The following is a 16,136-nucleotide window of genomic DNA, read 5'->3' on the forward strand; positions in this document are numbered from 1 at the left end:
AATGTGTGGGTGAACGGTTAGCACCGCTCAGGGACTCGGTCCGAAATAAGTGAGCCCTGTTCTCCGGGAGGAAGGAAGGAAGAAAAGCACTGCCCGGCAGGCTCGGCGCTGCCCCCGCTCGGGCCGGCCACCCCCGCTGGCCCCCATGCCCCGAGAAGCGTCGTCTCCAGTCCTCACTTTCCCGCTTCGTCCTGGAGTGGGAATCAGCTTTTCGGAGAGACACCCTCAGGAGTTCGAGTCCGCCCTATTTTGGAGAGAGACGAAAAATGTAGGTGAAATATAATATGGGCCCAGCCAGAGCCACGTGTGATCGTCTGATGCGAACTGACAAAAACATAGTTGTGGTTACATAAAAGGCATCTCAGACTCCTTCCCCATCACACCCCACTCTTCGACCACCCCGACGCCTCCATGCCGATTAACTCGCTTTGTCTCGCTGACCAGCCCGGCTGCCCCGCGTGTGAGCACCCCGACGGGCCCCGTACCAGCAATGACACCCTCCTCCGGGCAGGGGCCCCGCTGCCCGTGGCGCAAGCCTTTAGGAACTCGCGGAGGCTTAGGGACCCCTGTGCAGCCGAGGGAAAGGCGGGGGAGGCGGGAAAGGCCCGGGCACACACACACGGACAGACAGCAGCAAAAGCCCTTCGCCAGAGACCAGCAGGAAGGCAAGAGGCCGGGCCTGGCAGGGGGCGAGCGGCAGCACAGAGACACTGCCTCACCCTGCCGAGGGGCACAGAGGGGCAGTGGCTGCTTCCCACATCCGTGCCAGACACCCCCGCCCCTCCTCCTGTGCATCCCGCCAGGGCGCTCATTCCACGGGCCAGCGCCGTCCCCCGCGTGGGGCCGCGGTGCCAGCGGCGGAACCGCGGGTGCCCCCGGCCGCGGGCGCGCAGAGCGGGGCGCGGCGGGCGCGCAAGGGTGGAGCGCGGGCGCTCTCTGGCGGTGCGCTGTGGCAGCGGCAGGCAGCGCCCCCCGCTCCGCGCTGCCCGCGCTGCCCGCCGCCCTTCGGCCCCGCCGCCGGCCGCTGGCTCTCCAGAAACTCCAACTGCGGAATACCGGCGGGGCCAGTGTTGACCCATACACCCGTTGCTTTCTGGTTTGGGGTCGGGTTTCTTCCTTTTTTATTTTCTTCTTTTTTTTTTTTTTTTTTCTCCTCCCCCTCCCCCCCCGTTAAGTTTACAGTGCCATTTTCTTAGCACGTTTCGGTGACCCTCTTTTATTTTTTTGCCAGAGCTATAATTAACTGCATGCAAAGAATGCGCCTCGTTTACACATGGCAGCCAGGAAAGACGCCTGAGCTTTGAAGACGACTGCTATCGCGTTTTCGATCATGTTTCCCCACATATTACACCACGAAATCTCCATGTGTGGTAGTTTCAGAGTTACACATTTTTGTATTGAAGATGTTATTTTGTTTGCCCGTGCTTTTATGTATTTATAGATTGATTTATATAAATGAAAGTAAAGATGAATCTTTGTTCACCCCCTCCTTCATAATAATGCCTGTGAATTATTCGGAATAATGCGTGTGCACGAGACTGTGCATATGTGCAAACATATATTAACACAACCAACGGGCAGGAGTTAAATTAAACTGTTTGACACTAAGAGTAATTTCCATAGATGAACTGCATTTCATCGATTGAGGTGTTTGGTTTTCTTTCTGCCATTTTGAAATAAATGCACGCAATATTAAAAACAGGTAAACAAAAGGGAAAAAATTAACAAGGTAAGATGTGTCAATCTGCCTGCTATAAAATATTAAAAAGATGGTGAGGGCTTGGTGAAGATTTCTTAACAGAGCCTCTACTGGAATCAACATAATGCAGTTTTGTGTACAAGAATACTGTTTATGGGTTGTTATAGATCACCCCCCTCTATGGGTATTTGCGAAAATATTGAGGCTGGCATCCTAGGATTCACTGCAGTAGAATATCCAATAAAATACATTTCAACAAATAAGTGGACTTTGTAAAATCTCTGTTTCATGACCTTCAGGTCCTTTTTGAGTCTGTTGCCTTGGCCCAACGCTGACATATTGAAATTTATAGTCCAAGGTTTTAAGACCTAGTTTGTCTGCATTTTTTTGCCTTTTTCCCCCCTAACAAACACAAACATCAAAATAAGGTGCTTTCAAAGAAAAGTGCCATAGCATATCGTAAACTCATTAGGTCCAGACGTCTAGCCATCTCAATGGTTTTATTATACCACGGTTCTTCCTGTTTTAAAAGAATTATAGGTATCTTCTCGACAATGGATGGGAAGCAATGCAACACCTTTTCCTGGCAGTGCATGCTTTTGCCTTCTTTTCTTCTTCTTTTTTTTTTTTTTTTTTTTTTTTTTTTTTTTAACAGAGGTAAAAAACATTAAACACCAGGTCTCTCAGCTCTCCCCTTAATCTCGAATTAACCGAACTGCTCGTAAATATTTACGGGTCCTTCAGTTTAATGGTTGCTCTTTAAACAAAGCATTTTTTACAATGAACTTCATCTCAATTATCTTGATAAAGTCATGTGTGTTTATAAATGCAGAAGGCATGAGGAGAGTTGCTAAATGAGCTCTCGCCAACAAAGCCGAACGTTTGGCAGCAGCCGTGTCCCCCCACAGAGCTTCCAGCCTCACCGTTAAAGAAAGCAGAGGTTAGAAGCGACCCACCAGGAAAAATAAAAATAGGATTAAAAAACATGTTTAACCTAATGGGCATCACTGTGTTTCCTTGGCTCCTGAGGACCGGTGTGGAAATACTTCCTAAATGATCCCAAGGGATCGCTGATGTTTGAAAGAGAGCTAGTACCTAAGGCCCAGGCACGGTACGGAGGTACGTACAGACGGCGAGGCGGGCGCACAGACCCGGCCTCTCCGCACTGACCTCTGCCAGCAAATGTCGCTCAGGCGAGGCAGGGGAAGGTGCCAGAGGTGCTGCTGGCCGGCAGCTCGGCCGGCCTTTCCCGCCTCCCCGGCACGGACGCGCTCGGCCCGCGGGGGCTCCGCGGGAGCTGCGCGGGGCTGCTCGGCGGGGCCGGCTGCGCAGGGGACATCGCGAGGGGCGCACAGATTTCTCCTCTCAGCGCAGCGCTGTCGTTCGGTCACGGCAGACTTTATTGTGTAATAACTGACAACAATTACAACAGGTCCGCAGTTCGAGACACGGAGCGGTTAATTAGTACAACAGTCACCGGGGGGCAGGGACGGCAGCTAGCCGGGGGACCGGGAGGCGTTAGGCCTATGGCGAGCGGCTCCAAGGATGAGACAACCTCCTAACAGTGCGCTAAAGGGAGGGGGGAAGTAGCTCGTGGCCTCTCTGTGGCATCTAATGCGAAGGATACAGACCTAGAAAGCAGAAGTTTGGGGAAAGATTTCCTCTTAGAAGATCGTGGACAGCACAGCAACCCCCATTGATTTAAGCGACTGTAATTTAATATATATTTTATTATCGTAATTATAATTAATTTCCTTACCTTTATTTTGGCAAAATAACTATCTAATCTACATCACTTTTAAGAAACATGTCAAACATTTAACATCAGATAGAGTTCCCAAAGCTAACGTGCACTCACAATATTGTCATCTAAATGGTCTGGGAAGGAGGAGGGGAGTATCAAGAGACTCTGAAAAACACGTTGTCGAGCAAGACAAAATTTTCCGAAATACCTGACATAGACCACGTTTCACTTCTATTAAAAAAAAAAAAAATTGTTTAAAGTCCCTGGGGTGGAGCGGGAGGAATGTGTGGGGGGCTAAGGGTGCAGAGGAAGACTAAAACCAAACTACCAAAAAAAAAAAAAAAAAAAAAAAAAACCGCAACCAAAAAAAAAAAAAGCCAAACAACCAAAAAAACCCAATCAGCCACAACCCAAAACCAAAACAGCCCCCAACAACCAAAAACCCACACTCCCCCGAAAAAAAACCAAACGCAAAACTAAATCAATAGTCCCCAACTGCGTTTCTACCCCAGCGTTAGTCTCCTTTATTGCCTTTCTCCTTGTTCATCTTTTTCATTTTCATTCTTCTGTTCTGAAACCAGATTTTGACCTGTCTCTCTGTGAGGTTTAAAATCCTAGCTACTTCGTAACGGCGGTCTCGGGTGAGGTACATGTTAAACAGAAATTCCTTTTCCAGTTCCAGAGTTTGATACTTTGTGTAGGGACAACGCTTTTTCCTCGTTGAACGAGCGTGGATCCAGTTTGCTGCAGGGTTATCTGGAAGAAGGGAGGTATACAGGGAGGGGGGGGGGGGAAGAGAAAGGTCGTTAAATTAATTTAACGAAGGATGGACTGTTTTCACAACTTTGGAGGAATTATCATAAAAGCCTTAATGCCCCAGTCTGTTTACTGTACAAATGATGTCTTGATGGTAGGTGGTTATGTGGAGTCTTTTATGGGTGCTTGTTGCTGCTTGCGCTGGGGTAGGCGTCTAGACGTTTTTATAGGTTAGTAAAACTATCAGTTTTGCACATTCGAGCCTTACAGGTTTCGGCAATAAATCAAAGGGGCAGTTTCTTTCTTTCTTTCTTTCTCTCTCTCTCTTTCTTTCTTCCTTCCTTCCTTGCTTGCTTCCTTTCTTACTTTCCTTCCTTCCTTCCTTCCTTCTCTATTTCCTTCTCTTTCTTTCTTTTTCTCCCTCTCTCTCTGCCCGATTCCTGTCTCTATTCCTCTCTGTCTCCCCCAGTCCCCATTTTGTTTTGATTGCCTTTTTCATTTATTTTCTTTTCTTGTCCTTCTTTCTTTTTTTTTCTTTTTTTTTTTTTTTTCTTTTTTACTTACTTGGGTCAAGTTGCTGCTGTTTCTCCTCTTTCAGATCGCTGCTCGGGCTGGGGTTGTGGCTGCAGGCGGCGGGGTCCTTGGAGCTGCCGGCAGGCGCTTTCTCCCGGGGCTCCTGGAGGAAGGAGCTGCACGTGTACTCGGGCACACCGATCCCCTGGGACTCCCGAGACGAGGAGCACTCAGTCCTTTTGGAGGAGGAGGAAGAGGAGGAGGAAGACGAGGAGGCGGCTGCTCCCGTCTCCGGCTTTATTCCGTAGTGGCGCCCGTTGGAGGAGCCGGAGCTGGACACGGAGCCGCCGCTGCTGCTGCCTCCGCTGCCGCCGCCTCCGCCGCCGCCGCCACCCGGGAAGCCAGGGAAGGGCTCAATCCAGGAGCGCACGTAGCGGCCAGCGTCGGCTGCCCCTAAGTGGGGCTGGTGCATATAGGGGTGGTAGATCCCGGTCATTGCCGCAGACGGCTGATGGTGAACAGTGGACCAGGAGGTGGAAAACACGGTAGATTTTGGTGCAAAGCTACAAGAGGAAAAATCTGAACTCTCTGCAACACCTGATGGCCTGGAGGTCGCACTGTGACCTCCCTGGACGAATCTACTCCCATAAACTTCTTCGCTTTCATGGCCTATGAGAGAATCGACATAATAGTTACTTATGGTGCCACTAGACGACATTTTAGGCTCCCCTCTTAGTCATATAAAAGGTTACACTGTTAACTGTATATGATACCCTCCCGGAGAACAATCGTAGTATTTTGCAGACTGCAACCCTCAACCATTGGTTGCGGAGCCCACGTGATCATATTTACCAATACTGTGAGTAAATCAATCCGCTAAACTGGAGCTGCTGTGATTAAAAAAAAAAATCATCATCAACAACGGCCCCGCACGGTGCGCCGCACCGCCTGCGCCCCCGCACCGCGCCGGGGCGACCCGCCCGCCTGCCCTGCCCGCCCTGCTGCCCGCTTGCCCACCCGCCCTGTCCGTCCTGCCCTGCCCGTCCTGCCCTCCCCTGCCCTCCTCGCTTGCCTTCCTGCCCTGCTTGCCCGCCCGCCCTGCCCGCCTTCGCTGCCCGCCTGTCTGCCCTGCCTTCCCGGGGCGCGGCGGGCGTGGCCGCGCTGGCAGCCCACGGCCGCGGCGGGTGCGGACTATTTCTTCACCTTCTTTGAGTGATTTCTGCCATTCATTTCTTAATCAATGAGAGGCAGGGTGTTTAAATAAATCCAACAGCCTTGGCTTGCTAATCACACTCCAAGCTGCTGAGGGAACCCGCTGGGAAAGGGGGATTCTTGCCTGTAAAAACAAACCATCGCAAGCTGGGACTGTAACGACTTCTCATAAAACAGGAAAATGTTACAGTAAAAGCACATTGCGGTACTTCCATATTTCAGAGCATGTGCGGGTATTATTATCTGCTCCCCCCACCCCCGGACAGAAAGTTTCCATGGGAAGGATACACTTTTAAAAAGAGATGCCCATTGTATTGTTTTAAAACAGGTGGAAGACCTCTGTAATGATTTTATGCCTTTCAATAAAAATTTTATGAGGTGTATTTGATTATAGATTAATGTGTCCCTAATAAAATGGACGGATGGAAACAGCAAAGCCTGTGTCTCTGAGCACAACTGACGTGTGGCTGAACACATGCTCCTCTATCTGCAGAACTTTGGGGCTACACAGCCCTAACAGAGCCCCCCTTAAGGTGTCCAGTGCGGCCCGGGAGGGACGCGGGCAAAGGCAACCCGGAGGAGGCCGTCTGGCCCCGCAGCCGCGGGCAGGGGCCGTGCAGGCGGACAGGCTCCGGCCCGCGGAGGGCACGGGGCTGTCGCTGACTGCAGCTCGCCGGCAGAGCTGTCTCCTCCGCCCCTAGTTCAGGGGGAGCCACGTTCAATGCCTACGTGAAATTTTTTTGCCTACTTTGCTTTCTTTTCCATGCCTTCCCTCCCCACCCTTCCCTCCCGGCCTGGTTTTTCTAGCCCGAGAGAAACGATGCCCCGTTAGTATTGAAAAGTGGATTACCCATGGTCTTCTGCCCACGCCTGCTTCCCCGGGCGAGGGACGGTGGCTGTGTCGGGATCTGGAGGAAACGCAGAGAGTTAGTGGCGAGCCCGCAGCACAGCCCGCCGGGGCACGGACAGCAGCGCTGGGAAAACACTTCCTACTCGCGGGCCGTTATGAGGAAGGGACTGAAATTCCTGTTTATTTAATGATTTATTACTCTCCTAGGTTGTTTTCTTCCTTTTTTTTCTTTCTTTTTTTTTTCCCCCTTTGCCTTTACCTTATTTTTTCCCCCTTTTTCCTTTTTTTGGTCCTTTGACTTCAGCATTTTCTTCTGCGATTTTTTAAGTTCCATTATATTGCTTTCTAAAGGCAGGGTTTGTGGTATGGTGAAGAATTGTCCCTCGCTTCAAACATATATAAATTGGTGAAGCAGGCAGATTAGAGTGAGCCTCCTTTTTTATATACGTTAAAGACTTGGTATGGAGCCAGCTGTTTACTTCCCACTGCCGAAACTTCTTTGGTGGTGTAGCGAGTATCTTTAAAGGAAAAGAAAAGGCCGTGCGAATGTATGCAATATTTGAGGAGTTGGGGTTCTTTTGTTGGTTTGGGGTTTTCGGGTTTTTTTGGTATTTTTTTCTTGTTTGTTTGAGTTTTTTGTGGGTTTGTCGGGGGGGTTTTTTGAGCATCGTTTTGCTGTTTGTTTTTGAAACGGGAACAAGCACGAAGTACCTAGGTGCTTGCAGCTCACGAAGTTTCAAAATGATGATGCCTTGGTTTGAGGAATATATAACCTCTTCCCTATGAGTAAATGTGCACATGAGGAAGTACTGGTTTAAATTAAATATCAGCGACGAAAGAGCAAACAGAATGCCACCAACAGCATTATGAGCAGTATCTGTCACCAAGTCGCACAATATTGGCACTATCTTGAGTTTAATTTCTTGATTTAGAAACAGCTTAGGGGAGAAATGGGCGTTGATTTTGAGCAAGCTGGTTTCCCTTCCCAAACAGTAGCCACGCTACTTTTCCAGTACCGTTTGAAGGTGAAAGTATGCCCAAGTATTTGCACTTCAATTTGAAGTCATGTTCATTTGCAAGCTATTTGCAGTTCTACTTAGTATACGTGCTTACACGGGCATTCACCCGCTCTCACGCACACATGCCCTTCCCCAGCTTCCAGCTCAGAGCCCTGCTAATACCATTTTTCAGCTGTGTACAGAAAGGGTTAAGAGTCGTGAACGTCATTAGCTGGATGTGTGCTACTAAAATGGAATTGCGCGAAATAAAACGATCTCTGAGCAAACAGAAACGGTGCAGGGTGACAAAAGTAGGTCTGAAGAGGCTGGTGTACTTTTGTAAGCACGCCTGGGAGGGTTTCTGCTCAAAAAAAGCCAATCTCGCCAGATGCTGGGAATATTTGGAAGGAATATTTTTTCCATCCACGGTCTTTTGAAAGCTGTTGAGCCGACCGAAAACCGAGCTCCTTAACGTTTACTTATACCCAGCTTTGCATTTATTATGGAGGCTTTTTGTTGTTTTTTCCTTCTTTTTTTTTTTAGCGAGCAAAGACAGAAATCAAAGTCTGCACATTGTAAGCACACAGTGAGTGATATTTTTAAAACCAACGTACGAACGTCAAATAAAATGACACACATATTCCTGACAGCTTGTAGTAGAAAGATATTTTTATCACTTACCATTTACGAGTTGTACGAGTTGATTGGATGAGGATGTCCAGTTTAGGTCATAATATTTTACAACTTATTTTATCCCGTCTCTCTTTTTTTTTTTTTTTTTTTTTTTTTTTTTGGTTTGGTTTGGTTTGGTTTTGGTTTTTTTTTCGTTTTGGTTTGTTTTTTGGGATTTTTTGCATTCAGTTTGTCAGACTGTGAACAGCACACAATATTTTATCAATTAATCAATTGTTTACAGACACATTTATAAATTAATTAGGTTTACATCATTTCCCGGCCCAGTCTCCACCCCACCCCTTAGGAAAAAAAAAAAAAAAGGGAAGGGGAAAAAAATGGAGGAAAAGAAAGAATGCCAGGCAGACACACACAAAGACCAGAATAAGGTAAAAAAGGCACACCAGTCCAAAAAGTTGCTGATAGAGAAAGATCAGGAGACCAACCTGCATCCGTGCTTTAAACAGTTGTAGAAAACCAAAGGAACGGCAGTAGTTTACAGAGTTTATTGCATTATACATGCAAACAGAACATGCACAAGAAGGACAATTTGCTGCTGAACGACTACTATTCCACATATGCACCACAAGGAAATGTCTACAATGGAGAAGAAGGAGATATTCCATTTTACGAAGGACAATCTCTAAGTTCATTTGCGAGGATAGTTACATTATAATGTGCTTCTCTTTCCCCCCGCCCCCACAGTTTCCCCCCGCTCTTTTTCTGAAAGTATTGAATGTACTCAAAATGTTATGGCCCGTGTAACAGCCCCACATAAATACCATTTTGTTAGTAAAAACATGAAAAAGTCACATTGCTTGGATGTTCGACAGTTCCAATAAGTTAAGACCAAATGATAATATTCAATAATAGTTACCCTGCATTACGATGAGAACAAAAATAAATTACACGTGCTAGGTTTTATATATACTCATCATAGTAATACATATTCACTTGCAGCGCTAAAAGAAGGACGAAGAGTCACATTCTATCAGAAAACAAAACAAAACAAAACTGGAAAATGCCGGGTTTTGCCAGAGTCTCTCCTGCCTTTATCAAGTGGCGGTGCTGTGCCCATTCCTCACTGGTGCCCCCCCCGGGGTTAGGGTTTAAGAGAAGGTCAGATTAGCGGTCAGTTCCCGGATTCGGTTCTCCCTGCTCATCTTCTTGAGCTTCATTCTGCGGTTTTGAAACCAAATCTTGACCTGCCTGTCAGTGAGGTTTACGCTCTTACTGATCTCTAGACGGCGCTCTCGAGTGAGATACATATTGAATAAGAACTCTTTCTCTAATTCCAGTGTTTGGTGTTTAGTATAAGGACACCTCTTCTTTCTGCCACTCTTTGCAGTTAGCCAATTGCTTGTTGGAGTATCAGACTTGATTTCCTCTATCAAAATCAAAGAAGAAGAAAACAAAAAATCAAAATACCTCAGACTGTTAGAGTGTACCCTTGGCCATGACCCCTCCTCTGCAGTGTCTGGCAGATATGGTGGATGTGGGCATTAAACACCGCTCGGGTGAGGTGTGGGCTCAGTGAGGGGACCTGCTGCCAGGCTGGGCTCGCCTGTCCCCAGCACGGCACCCTGCCCTGCGGCCACCCCGCTCTCCTGCTCCTGCCAGTAAGGGTCTTTCAAGTTTTCGGCCGGCGTTTAACATTTCAACAATATTTAACCTGCCATCCGCCCCATGGACGCGTCTTAACGGGTCTAGCCTCGCCATGGCCGACTCGGGCTCCCACGACAATTGCCACGAAAATATTCCAATTACAAAACAGTCTCACACTGTATTTTGAAGCAGCATCCCCACACATATCAGCTGAATCACACAAGAACACCTATAAACAGATATAGACATTTCCCAGACAAAATGATATACAAGAAATTACGACCCCCTGTCTTGGATTTTTTTTCATTTTCCTTTTATGTTTTCTTTCCCCACCAGAAAGAAATCTACCCCACATCAAGCTAGACCTGGGCTACTAAATATAATTCAGATAAAGAAATTCTCATTGCACACAGAGGGTAAAAATCGACCTAGAGGTTGCAAAGTACATTTTGATAAGAGAAAATTTCTCGTTTTGGGATTCTTCGATACACGCCGTTTGAAAGAAAGGCGTTAGTGCACTTTAGAAGGGAAAATAAAATCAGTGTGCTACCACTTTTAGCTTTCAAAAGCATTTCAAAATACTGGTGCACTTTAGGAGACCAACCCAAGGTTATCTAAAGCATCACATTGAAATATTCAACCCTTGGACCAGGCAGATAGCGGGCTGCTGTTTTCATTGTGCATTTCTTTCCAACTTTACCCAGCCTGGTAGCACCTATTCCTCAACTATTTTAAGAGGATCGTAATTAACTCTAAATGCAATCAAACCGCAGTAAGGCTCAGTGGAAAATAAATAAATTAAAAAAAAAAAAAAGGCGAAATACTACGAGAGAAAAGTTGAGCTGCTCGTATTTTACAACCTCCGGACCTGCTTTTTTTAGAGGTATGGGGCTGCTTTTGGCTGCTGCAGCGCATTACAGAGCACACGGCTATATTCCCCGCATCACAGAGGCTGTCTGCGTGCACGGGAGAGGCAGATCTCTACGGAAAATCTTTGGACCGTTTTGTGTAGCATTTTTGCCTGCCAAAATCTTCAGAGAGACAGCACCTGCAGCCCGATACTCCTTAGCATTAAATGTGATGGCTGTGATGCTCGTTAGTATATTCGAGCGTGCTTTATGGTGCTGGCGTGTTGGAGTTACACCACGGCACGGCTTAAACTCGGTAATACAGACCTTTACTCTCCTTCTCCTGGACTTCTGGGCTGGACACGGAGCCTTCGGGCAGACAGCTCCGCTCCTCTTGCAACGTGGACTTGGGCTCGGGACTTTCCACTTGAGAGACTTTAGCGGTGCTGTCTTGGTTGTTCGGGTTTTCATTCATTTTCTTTTCCAGCTGAAGTTGAGCAGATATCTGCGGTTTGGAGCTGCCGCGAGGGTTTAACTGTAACATTACAGTTGAACTCGTTTCAGGGCTATTATTGTACTCTTGGGTTTTCCCAGTGGCGTAGGTCTGGCTCAGTCTAAAATATCCTGGGACAGGAACCTCGGGGTTCTCAATGGGGCATGATTCAGACACCAGCCTCTGGTAGGAAGGGACGTCTGCAGAAATGAGTTTGGATCTCTTATCGGAATACATGCAGCAATTGCTTTCTTCTTTAATATTTGTAGTGAAGGAACAAGTGGGGACCTGCTGTGTAACAGGTTGCTCTATTCGACAAGATCTGTTCGGGTCTGTCCAAGTGTCTACTTGAGGTATATAAGGATGTACATTCATACCCATATTTTGGTGATTAACTTCTCTCTTAGCCAGAGACGGAAGGAGTCCACAGGTTTGCATCCCATACGTCCCAATGTCTGTGCTAGGTGGCATATACATGCTGGCGCTGTTGGAGTAGAAACTGTCACTCCTGCACGCACTGATGAGAGAATCTACTAAAAAAGTATTAGCGGCAGGAGAGCTGTTGGGAAAGGACATTTTGGGGCGGAATTTGAGGAAGAGAGATTGTGTCCTTTGTAGGCTGACATCTCTAGGAAAACATTCCCGTGTAATTGCGGATGCCTCCGCGCGACCACATGACAGGCGGGCCAATGGCAGCGCCCGCCGCCCCGCGCGCCGCCGCCCCGCCGCTGACGCGCCCGCCGCGCCGCCCCGCCGCGCCCCGCCGCGGTCAACAGCGCCCCCTGCGCCGCCGCGCCGGCACCGCACCGCGCCCGCCGCCCGCGCTGCGGCACCGGCCCGGCCCGCGCCCCCCCGCGCCGCGCAACCTCCGCGCCCGCGGAACCCCCGGGGCGGCGCGGCGGGCGCAAAACCGCGCCTGCCCGCCATGGCTCCTGTAAAAGCCCCGCCGCTGACAAGTGCGGGGACAAAAGGTTGCGGGATTTATTAATGCGTATTAAGGAGAATCAGGGGCGATCAATAAAACCCTCATCTACATTCTCGGGCTACTCGGTAATTTTCTTGCTTCTGAAGCTTTTTCAAGAGTTATACCCTCTGTTGCCGCGCACGGGAAGATATTTTATTAACAAATCAATCGAGACTTTGTAAAGGATAAGATTAATAGTTAAGATTTAGCATAATGGCGTTCGCGTTATGAATTATTGAAAATTATACTATTGATTTTTTTCCTAGCTGCTAACCGAGAAGGTCAATTTTTGTTTTAACACAAATCGTCAAATATTAAAAGGTGGACTTTTGTCATAACTCGAATTTTATAGGGAAGCTACATTCCTAAAATTATTTTACAATGCTCTCTCCCGACCGCCTGGGAGAGAGGAAAAAAAAAAAAAAAAAGTGGGTTTTTCACTTGCCCTGCAAACCGAAAGCATCAAAAAGGTAATTTCTCCTTCTGTAGTATTGCTCATTAAAAAACATGCAGAAACTCATATCCTCACTGCAAGTCCTTTAACTCCTTTAAGCAACTTTTTCTTTTTTTTTTAAGAATGATAAATGCATCTGTATTATAAAGCAAACAAACAGCAAAGAAAGCAACCAACAGAAGGCAACAGTAACTGTCTACATGGCAGATCAGAGTTTTCCGTCCCAACATTTGAAACGTGTTTTATTGTTTTTCCTCCCACTTCTTACCCATATTTGCACCCGCAGCTACTACGTTTTAAATAGTGGCGGTAGAAACTGTTTATTACTCTTTATCGTTTTACTTTCCATTCTCTCTCTCTCTTTTTTTTTTTTTTTTTTTTTTTTTTTCCCCCCAAACTGGAGTATTTCTTATCTGGGACTAGTGTTGTCAAGGACCCTCATCCACACAAAGTGAACTTGTTGATAATTTTTGTTTCGGATTCATTCGCCTGTTTATTTTGGGCCTTTCTACCATCAAAACACCCTTTCAGATCCCCAAGAGCAGGCAGAAGGTGAAAGGATAAAAAAAAATTTAAATGCGTCTTTCGCACACTTACAAACATGCGTTTTCCACCAGCGCGGATTTGAATTTTCCTCTGTTTCCTGGCATTTGGATGTTTTTGTACTTTACCGTACGCTTTACACTGCTGGAAACAATAACCCTATTTAAAATTTCGCGGTGGCAATGAGACAGACCTTTTAAAACCTTATCGCAGCTGTTCAAATACAACATCATTGTCAGGTTAAGAGCCAGTGTCTTTTATAGCTGCAGTCTCCAGCTCCTGGGTTGCCGGAGAGTTTAAATATTACCTTCGTAATATTCGCTGCTCGCAGGCTCTTTCGGCAGCATCCCCTGCGCCTGGCGCAGCCCCTGCCCTCCCCGGGCACGCTTGGCCGGCGCCGCGGGCTGAGCCGAGCAGCGGGCGCTGCGGCGCGGTGGCCACGTAAGATCATGATCAGAGCCATGGCTAAGACTCGCCTGCGCCGGGGAAGAAGCCGCGGCGGAGCCCACGACGCTCCCTCCGAGCGCCGCGTCCCCCCCCTCGCCTTCTAGCAATTTCCTCCTCTTCAACAACAGCCTGGACAACCCACAGAGTTTAAAGAAACAAAATACTATTTTTCTTGACGCAGTTTAAGACTTGACTATTAAATCTAATCAGGAATTTTATGCCCATCAAATGGTTCTTTCATAATCTTTATTTACACTGTAAGAAAAGGGGTCCTAGAAATATCCCGGCTGAAAGTATCAGCCCAGAGGTTTGCGGCGGGTTTTGCCCAACAGTAAAGTTAAAACAATAAGCAAATGCTGAGCTGCTTTCCACGCCGGCCTCGCTGCTGCTGCTGCTGCTGCTGTTGCTGCTGCTGCTGCTGCTGCTGGAGGAGCTGAATTCTGGGCTCCTGATTAGACATGAGGGCTCTTTGATTTTTTGTAATTGAAAATATTAATTTCATGCATGTCACTACGGGGAAACTCAGATGACTGTTGTGATTATAATAATTTAAATATTGCGTTCAGGACTGGCAAACGGCTCCGTAAGACCCTTCGCTCACGGTAAATCATGAGGGGTTTTAAAACGGGCAGCAATTTTTTATCGAAAATGAACAGTAGAAAGTTTAAGTTTGATGTAAATAGAAGTTGAATAAACATGCGAGAGCCACTGGGGAACTGGGGACTTAGGCTCTGGGCATTTAATGTCACTATTGTTTTAAATCATATTAAAATGGAATAAAGTAATTAACATTAATAAATAAATCAATATTGTGCAATAAATGAGATATACAATCTACATTAATATAAAGGTTTTGCTCTCAGAGCCCCATATTTTTCCGAACGAGGGTGAAAAAATGCCCCAACCAATGGGTCCATGCAGATGTAAATTACTGTTTGTAATAAAGCATAGGTGGACATTACAGTTTTCTCCTCTAGCAAATGTCAGGGCTAAAAACTGGAGGTTACCAGACGTGGCAGCAGGGCTTAATTTTCACTGCCTTATCTCCCTGAACCTTATTACTGGTGATATGATTATGTTTTTGTCTCGGCTGTGCCGAGCATTCTCATAGTTGCAATTTGCTGTGTTTGTGTCTCATTATGTGAGGGGGATGGGAGAGGGGTACGAAAGAAGCTAGATATTTTGCAGATGCCTTCAGTAACGAAGGTATTGCAAGAAATGTCTTATTTTAAAAATAGTCTGGAACCCAGGAAGCTTTTAGTAAATTTCCTTTGATTTACTCGATTTCAGCATTTTATTTAGGGTATCTTTAAACGCACAGACTGTATATTTTGTGCCATGCTGTTATATTGCAGGGACATTGAAGAATAGTTTTATTTAAGAAAAAAAAAAAATTGGCTGCAATATTGTGTCCTTTCTTCTTTTAATAAAGCAACTGTCACATTGCCCGGATTTCTATGTGCCATATTTTCATAGAAAGAGTCGGCGTCTGGGCTGAGGGCTTAGATCCTCTAGATTTTTTTTGACCGAGGTTAGGGGACGGACATGACATACTAATGACACTATGCCTTTTCCTAAATATGAAAGCCTATAAAATAAACAAAATAGCACGCTAGTGTTTTCTTCAAAGGTGTTATTTTTGAGCGTAAGGATCGCACAGTAGCACTGACCGTACACTCAGCTTCGCCCGAAGCCCCAGCTCTTCTCCTATTGTATTTCCATATTTCTGTGGACACAAAAGTGCATGAGTTGATGAGATTTTAGCGTGTATATTGGTGGCCGGTGCAGCCCTCAGCCTCGGTATTTGTGCTGGACATTTATCTTCCGGCAGATTCCTGCCGCATTTATATTTTAATCGGAAAATAAGCAAATGCCCTTTTCGTTCTATGTAAAGGACAAGCCCAAAGACATTTGGAAATAGCTCACAATCTTTTCTATCTAGAGGAATTTAACTGAGAAAGGGGTAAAAAGGAAAAATAGAAGAGGTTACAGACTCGCACAGAATCATCACATTTACACAATGGTTTAAAAAGGAAGAAAGCGGCATTTCCGTGTTCTGGTGTATAGATATAATTTTTCAAAATTAACAGCACACCCTGGCTCCCATCACCCGTTCACGTTCGCTGAGTTCGGCCTCACTGTAATTGCGAGGGGGTTAAAGCACTTCGTATGAAGCCTAATGGGCTCGGGGTTGGTGTGGGCTCTCGCAAGGAGCCCTCTCATGCCAAGAAAAACAAACACGAAAACTTCGCTCAACATTTCCTCCTTGGAGAGTGTCTGTCCACCGAGAGACCAGGGCATTTTCCTCCGGGATACGGCTCTGCCTGCAAAGGCTACC

At 46.7% G+C, this 16,136-nt stretch overlaps 2 protein-coding genes across 2 annotated transcripts; both read right to left on the bottom strand.

Moving 5' to 3' along the window:
• Window positions 1–3,859: 3,859 nt before the first annotated feature.
• HOXD9 (homeobox D9) lies at window positions 3,860–5,474 on the bottom strand. Its single transcript, XM_082285509.1, has 2 exons — window positions 4,764–5,474; window positions 3,860–4,199 (listed from the first exon to the last, which is right to left on the bottom strand). The coding sequence occupies exons 1-2, from the start codon at window positions 5,428–5,430 to the stop codon at window positions 3,958–3,960; spliced, it is 909 nt and encodes a 302-aa protein (XP_082141635.1). The 5' UTR covers window positions 5,431–5,474; the 3' UTR covers window positions 3,860–3,957.
• A 4,079-nt stretch (window positions 5,475–9,553) lies between these two features.
• HOXD10 (homeobox D10) lies at window positions 9,554–11,966 on the bottom strand (the record flags this gene model as incomplete). The annotated part of the gene is made up of 2 exons (XM_082284595.1): window positions 9,554–9,831; window positions 11,225–11,966. 2 exons carry the CDS (start codon window positions 11,964–11,966, stop codon window positions 9,554–9,556), a joined length of 1,020 nt encoding a protein of 339 aa, XP_082140721.1.
• Between the last annotated feature and the right edge of the window lie 4,170 nt (window positions 11,967–16,136).

The sequence above is a fragment of the Coloeus monedula genome, assembly GCF_965178545.1.
Source record: "Coloeus monedula genome assembly, chromosome: 7".
In the NCBI taxonomy this organism is placed as follows: domain Eukaryota; kingdom Metazoa; phylum Chordata; class Aves; order Passeriformes; family Corvidae; genus Coloeus; species Coloeus monedula.